Consider the following 11,752-nt stretch of genomic DNA (forward strand, 5'->3'; position numbering starts at 1 on the left):
TTGACACCTTCATCACTAAAAGCTTTAATAAGAAATGTGGTCAGACAAATGCAGTTTTTTTTCTTTTTTTTTTCTTATTATAATTTAGAGATCAAGAAAAAATACAAGGATTTATACAATAAATACTGAACTTAAACTTAATCTATTACGGCTTCAATCTCTTGGATTATATTGCCGATATGTACAGCTGCTAATGAGCGATGAGTCAATAGACATCAGACTAGATTAAACGACTTATCAATAAAATCAAAATTTATATATACGGAGCAACTGGGACTTTCGAAGAGTCCAAATCTGCAATGTTTAGGAATCAATGAAGATTTCCATAACAGGGAGTCAAGCAATATCCGACAAAACCTACACACGGAAGGTAAAAATTCCGGATATGGTACTATCTACGAATCACTGAGGAATGGTTAACCTCCAACAGAATTAAATTCATCTGACAATCAGATATAGATACAACTGTTTATGAACTACGAAAAAGCAATCCAAAAATTATTTGGGAAAGGGCAACTACGTAATAATAATAATTCCACTCTCTGTTTCCAGAGTGTTGGTATTTATCAAATGAGATAAGGAACAGCTTTTAACTAATGTTAACAATTAAAGACTCGTAGCATCTCGTCTAAGATGGGGTTAACTTTGTTTTCAATGCTACGATCTCTCTTCTCAGAGAGATTATTTCTTTTTTAAGACAAGAGAATTCCTCCTAATATTTTAACTCTAGATTTTAACTAACTTCATTTTTTAATTTTTTAATATCATTATTACTAATTTTATTTTTATTTGAGAAATTCTCGTCTTCTTGGGTTTGGGTCTTAATCCTATCTGCTAAATGTCTTTTCTTCTAGTATTATATTTTTACATTCTTCTGCAACTTTTTTATATTGGTGTATTCTCTGCTTCCTTAATTTCTTGTAAAATTTACAACCCTTCCAGGTCGTAAAGTGATGTTCTTTGTAGTGCAAGCACACAGGCTTCCACTCACTCTGTTTAGATTTCTCACATTCTGAACTAAAATGATGATCGTTGCAGATTAACCATATTATTTTACGGTAACAAAAGTTCTTTGTATATCCATATTGGAGGCAATTTTTGCAGATAGGAATATCAATTTGTTTGATCCCTATTCTTTCTATCTTAATTTCATATTCATTAATTATTTTTATCTCATCTAATTTTTTCCAAGCGTTATTATTACTTTTAATATCTATTTTAAAGAGAGGGATCGGTGCTTTAGTGAATCTATGTCGGAGTTGTTGGATATTTTTAACTTCTATTGGTTCATGTTTTTCTAGCTCTAGTTTGAGGATTTCTTTATCAAAATTGATCGGTAGTCCTCGAATAATTCTTCTTGTTATTTTTCCACTAAAACTTTGAAAGGTAAAAAATTCGATTCCTAGTTCATTTAATTTTTGGGCTAAGATCCTGTGCTCTGGTATTGACTTTAGTACAATTTTTGTTTGTTTTTTAGAGCTAACTTTTAAAAGGAAATCGAATTTGTAGTCTTTGAGTATCTTCTTAATTTCTTCTGGATTTTCATGCATTATAAAGATTGGAGGAGGTTTTTGGTTTTCATTCTTGGCGTCAAGGTTATTTTCTTCTTTGGAGTTATTATTTTCTATTACTGAGTTTATTATTTCTGTTTCAGTTTCCATTTTTTCCACTTCTGGTTCTATTGAAAGGACTTTGAAACTTCTTTTGGTATTTTCTGGCTTTGATTCTTGGGGCACTTTATTCTGTAGGGTATCATTATTAGTTTTATTATGGCTATTATTATCATTCGATATAGGGTCTAATTTAGGTTTTTTAGTAACTGGTTTTTTAGACTAAGGGAGATATAATCAGCTTTAGTAATTACTTTAGTGGGCGCATATTCTTTTCCTCTTCTTAGCACTAGAACAAGTTGTTTACAATGATTGCATTCAAAAATTGGGACTCTATGCAGACATTCAGACTTGTCTTTAAGATCAGCCAATGACATAGGCAAACAAGAATTACAAGATAATAAAAGTCTATTGTGTTGGCATTTTAAATTTCCTTCAAACTGGAAGAGGCAATTTTTTTTCTGGAAAGAAAAGACATTTTGGCTGATTTATCAGTTTGTTGAGAATCATCTCTAGTCTGGTTAGACTGTTGATTATGAGTCGATGAAGATGGTGCAGAGAAGTCGGAAGTTTGGGTCACTGATGCTAGCTTGTTCCGATCAGATATGCTTATAGCCTGAGGTAAACTGGGAGACTGAAATAGCTGTGAGTATTCTGTAAGGAGAGTACTAAAGAGTCCAGGATGATGTTTCTTTAAATAGTCCAACGATCCACGCCTCATAACACATTCCCGAACTTAGCAGGGGAGTTTATCTTCATCATTAAAAAGGATTAATTTATAGCAAGTATCGCATAAATATCCAGCCTCTCGATGTTGGCAAGGTAGTTGTACATAATTGAGTTTTTGGCAAGATTCACAGTTTTTGAATTCTAGTTTATGCTTGCAAACATATTCCGGCAAAACGATGAACGAAGACATGATAAGCCTTTGTTGTTTACCGAGGCAAAAATTAAATAGACCGACTACATAGAAATAGTAAAAAGGCAAGTCTAGTGCAGCATATGTAACACGAACGAAATAAAAAAGAATAAACAGTCTAAGCAGAGTTTAGATAAGCAGTTCTGACATGTGCATGGATTGCAGCAGCGGTGTCAAGTTTTGTTAAAAAGTGCTGATAACGAGCTGATAAGACTCGAAACAAGACAAAACAGTTATATAATCACTAAAAATCACGCCGTGGACCAATCACAAAAAGATAAATATCTTCTGGTGACACAAAGTACAAAGGGAGTCACTGTAAGAAACACAGAGTCGCGATCTAAAGCTATCGGTAGGTATAAGAAACAAATTTTTTGGCCACTTCAAACCTATCAAACTACAGTAAAAAGTAGTAAATTCGCAGGAGCGAGAAGCAACGGAACATCCTTTGGCGAGAGCACGAAACGCATGCCAGACAAATGCAGTTGGAAACAGAATCAGAAATTACATTACAAATTCATCAACAGCAGTGAGTTCTTGAACAAGCGTAACAATTAATCTCAAAAATCATAGGAAGAAAATCTCAACTCAATGCCAACTTAGACATATCTGTCACCTGGAAGTTTTTCATGTTCTTAAACGCGCGGAAAATTGAGGCTCAGCACTTTCGGAAACAGCAAAACCAGATTTTCCACTTAATGGACGGAAGGAAATTCAAGCAATAGCCGATTAGAAAACAGCAGAAGAAGAATTAATGAAAAATGAGGTGAATGCATTCATGCAAAGAGTGGCAATCTGCCATGGGATCCTTCAGTAGATGGACTTGTTTTAAGTGAACAGCCAATTTTCTGGAGTGTAAAAATTTCATCATTGTTGGTGCTATTTTTTTCTGTTTTAAAAAAGGGGTCGTTTAAATTTCTGACTTGGAACTAAAGCAAGCAACAAGAATTGGTTCAGAATGAAATGCCGATATCACAAAACATTACTCGTTACGGCTTAAAGTTATAAAATTCTGCACAGATTCATATTCGTCGAAATTTTCAGGATTTGGAAAAAACATTTCTGCTCTTTCATGCCATATCTGTTCTGTTTCATTCAAGTCAGTATTATCATCCGTATCACTATCACTATCAGAGGGGTCAAGATCTTCTTCCAAATCAGGCGCTTTTTTGCCACACCTATATAAAACATTGGGCGCAGTGTAATTTGCAGTCCTTATTTTGTGGGCATTCCATCTGGACGCAAAACGATCCAAGAACTTTTGAATCACAGGAATGAAAGTATAGTGCAAATAAAAAACTTGCTCATCTTCATCTAAATTTAAAGCTTCAATTGATTCAAGGTTTTCAAATAAAACCTTGAACCTCAATGTTATTTTATTCACCTCTTTCCAAAATCTTTCAATCCGTACATTGTGGACGGACCGGCCCGTGATAAAAGGTCTCGTCTCCGGTCCTCGGCGCTCTAACATACACCTAGCAACACCAGTGTTCTCTAGCCCTTTATCACTCCTAACCCGTTTCGGCCACCCAAATCGCTGAGTTGCTGCTTTGAATGCCTTTTTCACGGTGGAAGCTTTTTTGTCTCTGGAAATCTTCAAATACATAACCTTACGGCTGTAACCATCAACAGCACCATGGATGTACATAGCAAAGGGTTGCAACTTCTCATTTGCATCCATATTCCTGTAAAAAGCAAATTTGATGGGAAATTATTTTTGTAATTAATATTAGGAATGATATATTTGTTATAAAGGAGGCATGACAAGCACAAGTAGATGCAAGGTATTAAATTATAGAGGTCCTCACTAGATCGTTTATCTAATACAAATACCGGGTGTTCCAGAGCATCCATCCACTATCTTTTTCTCGGAAATGGCCGAATATTGAGCGTCGGAACGTAAACTGTTTGGTGGTAAAATTTAATGAAAATATTTACAGTCTTCCAAAACCCCCGGGGGGTGGTTAAGGGAGGTACCCCCCGTTTCTTGCATACTTCAAATGGGAAGGGCATGTTTTGACTTCAGATTCGAATTCTATGGTCAAAAATGAGAACTTTCTGTTCGATGCATTTTTTCCCTAGACCCCCATTTGTTGGAGTTACAGGGCAGTTTTGGGGGAAATTTCAATTGGACACTGAAAGCGTTAAAATTATCCAATTTCCAAAATCTGATATTTCTCTGGAAGAAGAAATTAAGGCCTTTCTCTTGATGTGGCAAATGACCCGTTGATCCAAAATTGTGAGTCCATGGCCCGCACGACTTTGGGACTTGGGAAGTCAAAAAGTTCCGATGGTAAGGGTATGTTTTGATTTCATGGGAAAAGTTAAGTAGAAATGATACAGCATATGGCCTAATTGCCTCATTTTTTCCGCCTTTTTTTTCTCCAAAGATAAACGGCTCCTTAAAGAGCGATGGGATTGTAAGATAATTTGGGGCAAGAAGGCCACATGCCATATCAATTCTATGTAACTTGTCGCATACAATCAAAATCTGAAGTCAAAGCATACCCTTACCATTGCAGGGTGTCTACAAAATTTTCAAAATGAAATTCCCTGACAATTCCAGGTTTTCCATGACAAAAAATGACAAAAAATGACAAAATTCCCTGACTTTTTGGGTTTAGCCTTACGATGAGCTAGTTAGAAAATATTAAAAAAAAACTATCCTTAGGAATGACCCCGTAAAGTCATATTCTGAATTACCATAGCGTTGGAAGGAGTTGAGTAATACTTTTGAAAGGAACGAGATCCTAAATACTCAAAATAAAGCTAATTCCAAAATGGTATACTCAGAGCAAAATTCACCTTCAAAATTTAATTTTTAAGCTCTACTACGGTCTCTTTGTGACATATCGCCCCGTATACTTTTGAAAATTCAAACTATAGTTCATCCTGGTAATTTCATAAATATTGGCATATTACTTAATGCCCTGAAATACGAGTCTCTTCTCGATTTTAGGTAAATTTGCTTGCTTCGGGATATTTTTTTTTTTTTAAAGGTCCATTAATTCAATAGAGTCCATTCCTTATATCAACGTATTGTTGGCCGTGTTGCAAACTGGTTGAACAGAGCAGTTTATATTATCAGCCACGCGAACGCGCTACTCGGCCAATTCGGCAGTGACGAGCAAAAATAGCCGCGAAATGTTCGAATTGCGAAAATTCCCTGACTTTCACCGGTTTTCGATCGAATTCCCTGACTTTTCCCGGTTTTCCAGACAGTGATCAAATTCCCTGATTTTTCCCGGTTTTCCAGACCTGCAGACACCCTGCATTGGAAATTTTTGGTTATGGCCCTCCTAAGCCCCAAAATTTTTGCGGTCGTGGGCCCCACAATATGGGGCCAACAGGGGTCATGTGCCACATCAACAGAAAGGTCTTGATCTCTTCTTCAAGGGAAATTATAGATTTTGGAAATCAGATAATTTCAACGCCTTCAGTGTTTAATTGAAAGAACCCCGCACATTCCTTATGGGAAATGGCTCTCAGTAAAATCTGATGAGACTTGGATTTGTTACTCAGCTAGTCATTCTGATCAAAAGCTCTCATGGGCCGAAAGGGATCCCACGAGCGGTTTTCGAGATATTCGCCGTTTTATGTGCGTAAATTGAAGTTGCGTTGGCCGGACTATTGTGCGGTACTTCTCGTGCGTGCCCTTCCCTTCTAGTCCACTCCGGCCGCTCTCCGCTTCCCTGCCGCCCGCACCCGAGGCTCGGACTGGAAGTCTTATCACCACCCAGATAACACCCTCTGGCCGGGTTACGATGAGCAAAGCCTCGTGAGCGTCGGAGTCTGGGCCTCCTGGGTGGTGGGGAAGTGGAGAGCGGCCGGAGTGGACTAAAAGGGAAGGGCACGAGAAATACCCCACAATTGTCCGGCCAGCAAACCCTCAATTTACGAACATAAAACGGCGAATAGCTGAAAACCGCTCGTGGGGTCTCTTTCGGCCCATGAGAGCTTTTGATCAGAATGACTAGCTAAGCAACATATCCAAGTTACATCAGCTTTTACCGAGAGCCATTCCCCATAAGGAATGTGTGGGGTTCCTTGCCTCCAAAAATGCCCCGTAACTCCAACAAATGGGGGTTTAGGGAAAAAGTGCATTGAACAAAGAGTTCTCATTGTAGACCATAGCATTGTGGTGGACACGTCAGTGATTCTTCAAAATTTGGCAAAGGTAAAGAAAAAGGCTTCTGCAAGAGCTAAGCACAGACAAATGTCGCGCTTGTTGCATCACTCATTAATGAAGGAGACTATTCTGAAGATAAATACTGGACTTCAGCCAGCCGTCGAGAATTTAATTCCTACTGTTTAAAAAGCATATGTACGACTTGAATCGAAAAATGATGGACTTGGTGCGATAACATATTTCATATTGTTTTGGAGCACATAAAAGGCTCAGGAAAACCCATACCTTTTTCTTTTTAGTTTCAATAAAAAATGCAAATACTTAGTTACCCTGCATCCTGCAAGGGCTTCACATATACACACAAGTCACGACTGTTGCATTACTCATTGATGAAGGGGCCTACAAGCGATTTGCAGTGAAGTATAATGGTTCCGTTCCTGTTCGAGATAACAAGAAAATTTGGTTCCCTAAGTTTAAGACCTTGGCCGGATTCTTTACCCCTTTAAATTTGTTGGGTTTTAGCAGTTTTAAAAATTACAAGGGGCAAAAATAAAAATATAGATACTAACCAGATGTAATTAGGTCCTTTCACCCGATATCGCCTCCTTCTTGTGATAACTCTTCGTCTCCGAACAGTTCCAACTGGATCAACGATTCTCAATTGTTTCCGAACCCTACTGCGGGGGACATAAAACCCTAGAGCCCTTATTTCACCTGAGATGTAGGGCTGGCCGCAATGTGGATCTTCATCTTTCATCCTTACAATCATGTTTTGGAGGTCTTCATCACTTAAAGTGGGAATATTTCTGGGGCCAATTTTACGTTGCAGCGTACTCCGTGAAATCCCAAATGAATCGGCTATTTTTTGCTTGGAAACACCTGCAATTATTAAATAGTTTTCAACATTTTTGATTTAGTCATTTACATTTTAACCTTAATACTAGGAGTGAAAAAAATTCCCAATCTCACAAAAATTAAATATTCTAGCGGCAAACATGAGAAATGGGAGGGCCTACTGAGAGGTAATTACAAACAGAAAAGAACTTTTTTGTTGGCTCATTTTGAAATTAGTGAGGAATATAAAACATTTTCCCATAAGGAAGAAATACCGTCTTGCGAGAACAAAAAAAAGCTTGAAAAAAAGTCTATCCACTATCATTATACATGACAATGGATAGAGAGTAAAACCAAGAATAAAATAATTGGTCTCAGAAATTCTGAGTTATGACAAACCAAAATTTAAGCCGTTCATGTAGACGTGAACTTTGACTGAACAGTTAAAAAGCGTGGATTTTTTTTACCTTAATGCATAAGTACATAATATAATAAACCGTTGCGTGTCATCATAAAATTGAAAGCGATTTGTGTGTGCCAGGTATGCAAATATCTTGAGAACCCATTGGACGTACTTAACTTTCAGAGAAAATAGAAACACTGCGAGTATAAAAAATACTCTCTGGAATAATAGTATGCATTCTTGTCAAAAATAGGTGAAAAGACATTTCAGAGGCTTATAGATGACGATCCTCGAAACAAAAGTATACCTATGTGGAACTTATATGGTAGAGAAAAATTTGGCAATTTTATTAACCTGTTAACACCACACTCTGGCACTCTTGATTCTGAAATTTAGTCACGAAACTTACCATTTTGGATGTAGTAATTGATCAGCTCGTTGTCAAGTGTGATGCTTGGCCTTCCGCACATGCCATTTCTGGTGACTGATACACTTCCCTGCAGTTGTGGAGTATCAGTTTCTACAGGGACAGTTTCTTCATAGAATACGACAAACTCCAGCAGGTACTCATATAGCTGAATTAAAGATTCCTTCAGTTCAGTCTCAGGTAAATTTGATATAACGCTTTGTAGCTCCTCTCCTCGCTCATTTAACGACTGAAGACATGCAGACAATGCTGCACGGTCATCCTGCCTTGCAAACTGAGCTCCTAGGTCTAACTTGGAGATTATTCTGATGGCAAGCTCTCGGCACTGACCTGGAAAAAATCATTAAGAGAAAGCAATGAAGGACATTACTTTTGAATTGGCGAAAGAAAAAAGAATTTCACGCTTTTAATAAAAACTATTTCAATCAGCCACAAGACAAAAATTTGGCTTCATGTAAGAGATGCTTTGATACATCAGATATTCTAGTTGCTAGTCTGGTCTATCAGTTTAGTACTGCTTCATCAGGCATAGGCAGACAATCTACAAACGTCATGGAGTAGATTCACGCAAACCAGCTCCAATATAATATCGAATATCCTGTGGTAAAAAATTGTTCCAGGCAGGGGATGCTGCTGTGTTTGAACTGCTTCCTGAATTCGGAACCTGGGCAATTTGCAAAAAATCCTCGTTACCTTTAATTTGGAATTATCGAGCGTAAACTGTAATGTGCGTGGAGAATGCATGCTTTCCCTCTCAAAAAATTCAAGTGACATGTCATTAAAGAAATGAATGCTTTGTGCTGTGGAGGTACATCTGGCAAGCAGTCTTGATGGGCTCCTGGCTTTGTTACAACAAAAATAGGTATGCATGAAGTGAATCTTACTAAAGCCATTTCATTCGAAACTTACCATTGATTACCTCAGCATCCATTAGATCTCCAACTTTGGTTGTAAGCAAAGGAAACTTTGGTCAGGATGAAAACATGTAATGACGGCTGAAAAAAAAAAAATTTTGAGCTATGCAATACGAAATTTTCAGGCTACATTTACTTAGGTCTTCTAATTTCATGCATTCCAATAAGATGAAGTATCTTCCAGGACTCTAAATTGTGGATTCATAGTTTCATGAATTTGGGTCTCAGCCCCTGTATCCGATATTTCAGTGAAGGCACCTTAAAGAAATTATAGGTTCAGGTACAGTATTTTTGAAATCTGTTCCTCCATTATATCAAGGAACAGCAGATCTTGCAGAAATCTCAAATTGTCGTTGGGCACTGCATGATTATAGCATTCAACAATTATCTCCAATTTTTAAAATTACTACGGATGATCATGAACTTCACATAGATGAAACCGACAGTAGTTGATTTGATGTTTGACATTGTTTCGTATCTAGAATCCAATCTGCTTAGGTCATTAGGTACCTATGCTCATTCAAACTTTTAATTTCAGTATCTATATGCATTCCACTGTGGTTGAGCGAGGGAACAGAGTATCTTGATCACCGTAGGGAGCCATGTAAATGACGTAATGATAAGGATTCTGCAAAATTTGTACTGCGTAATACACAATAATGTGTCCTCAATATTACAAACCAGTCCTAACTTCTTTCTTTCAATCATGATTGAATGAGCATTCCATGCATGTTGACGCCGCCACAGTAAATAAACATACCTGATCTTTTTCTTTGTAAATCACATCAATTAAAACACTGTAAGTAATTGGTGCATCCTTCGCTAGGGAGGTGACAATGGCCTCATGCCCTTGCCTTTAACTTGGAGAACATCACTACTGTGAAAATTAAGGGAGCATGCTAACAGAGTCATAATTTTGAGGTGGGCGCCGAGTGGGCTGATTAATGAAATTTTACAACGTCCAGTCCATCCAACCAACTTCTAATTCATTGAACTGAAGATAAATGAATGTAGGAGGTTGACTGAGTTTACACAAGGTCGATTAGCGTGGACAAAAAGTAGAATTATGCAGATAGGAAGCTGATCAAGTAAAAATGGATTGGGTGGATGAGAAGTCGATTCAGTGGACTGGACTGGGCTGGGCTGCAGAAAATTGCTTTATCAGCTGCTGGCCAATAAAGTCTGTGGCATTTTAAACTGTAATTTTGAACTTACCTTCGTTAATTAAGTCTTGCAATGAGTTCCCTCACACACAAGCAATGAGAGACGAACAAAAATTTAAGCTGACGTATCAACAGCAACAGTAATTCGAGCAGAAGCGCATTGCTGAGATGTTTGTAGGTGAAGATACACGTAAAAAGAGGTTTATCTAAATGAAAAGTCTTAAGGTACTTGGACTTGGAAATTCATTGCACTTGCACCTGCACACACTGCACAACTAATCATATCACATTCACTCGCGCTACGGCGATACATGGATTGAATGGAAACTGGGTTCGGCAGTCGACTCTCGATTATGTTCATGCTCGAAAATCGAAAGTAGTGAAATCTGGTGCATAAGAATGCTTTTTTAAAATTTGGCAACATAGATAAATGCATGCAACCAAATGAGTCAAAAAAATAAATTAATTATTTTGTAAGTTTTGCAACAAGGCGAGAAAAATATCACTCACTCAAAAAAAAAATAACTCACGTACGAAAAAAATCCCTCAGAAGAGGAAAAAAATCCCACACGGGAAAAAATATTCCTCGGGGTAATTTTGTATTAAAGACACGGACGGCCAACCATACATCATGTTTCATGCAGACTGTGAATATATCGATGCCAAGAAAATGAGTGCTATTATTAACCGGTGATTGTTCTGTATTATAGAATTTATGTTTCATTTTTTTTAAATATTTAATTTTTCAGTTAAATGCATTTTTGGCTCTATATTTAAATTGTTTGGTGTTTTCACTTTTTGTCGTTTATTAATTCGCCTCATGCTGTTCTCTGACATCCTTGTGAGAATGGTCCATTTGAATTCTTCTATCATCCTAGTGGATATTTGGAATCCTAGGACGGAGAATTGGGAGCAAAAGTGGCTGCAAAACAACAACCTTAATTCATTTTCTATACTTATTTTCTTATTTTTCCCTACTATCTAATTCTAATTCCCTAATTTCTAATATTTCCCTTTCCGAGGGTGATTTGATCTCGTATTTTAAGTCACATAATATTCATCATGTTTCATGCAGACTGTGAATATATTGATGCCAAGAAAATGAGTGCTATTATTAACCAGTGATTGTTCTGTATTATAGAATTTAAGTTTCATTTTTTATAAATATTTAATTTTTCAGTTAAATACATTTTTGGCTCTATATTTAAATTGTTTGGTGTTTTCACTTTTTGTCGTTTATTAATTCGCATCATGCTGTTCTCTGACATCCTTGTGAGAATGGTCCATTTGAATTCTTCTATCATCCTAGTGGATATTTGGAATCCTAGGACGGAGAATTGGGAGCAAAAGTGG

The 11,752-nt window shown here is 37.1% G+C and overlaps 1 protein-coding gene across 1 annotated transcript; it reads right to left on the reverse strand.

Moving 5' to 3' along the window:
* On the reverse strand, positions 1-10,766 carry LOC109036881 (uncharacterized). The gene is made up of 5 exons (XM_072299502.1): positions 10,452-10,766; positions 9,232-9,317; positions 8,305-8,652; positions 7,228-7,537; positions 1-4,214 (listed from the first exon to the last, which is right to left on the reverse strand). The coding sequence occupies exons 2-5, from the start codon at positions 9,251-9,253 to the stop codon at positions 3,512-3,514; spliced, it is 1,383 nt and encodes a 460-aa protein (XP_072155603.1). The 5' UTR covers positions 9,254-9,317; positions 10,452-10,766; the 3' UTR covers positions 1-3,511.
* Between the last annotated feature and the right edge of the window lie 986 nt (positions 10,767-11,752).

The sequence above is a fragment of the Bemisia tabaci genome, chromosome 4, assembly GCF_918797505.1.
Source record: "Bemisia tabaci chromosome 4, PGI_BMITA_v3".
In the NCBI taxonomy this organism is placed as follows: Eukaryota; Metazoa; Arthropoda; class Insecta; order Hemiptera; family Aleyrodidae; genus Bemisia; species Bemisia tabaci.

What these genes read in the sequence shown, in the direction of transcription:
- LOC109036881 (XM_072299502.1), bottom strand. Translation starts at nt 9,253, where the DNA reads ATGGATGCTGAGGTAATCAATG. An exon ending in GGATGCTGAGGTAATCAATG is followed by an intron (nt 8,653 to 9,231) that starts GTAAGTTTCGAA and finishes GATTTTTTCCAG; the next exon opens with GTCAGTGCCGAGAGCTTGCC. An exon ending in CAATTACTACATCCAAAATG is followed by an intron (nt 7,538 to 8,304) that starts GTAAGTTTCGTG and finishes TAATAATTGCAG; the next exon opens with GTGTTTCCAAGCAAAAAATA.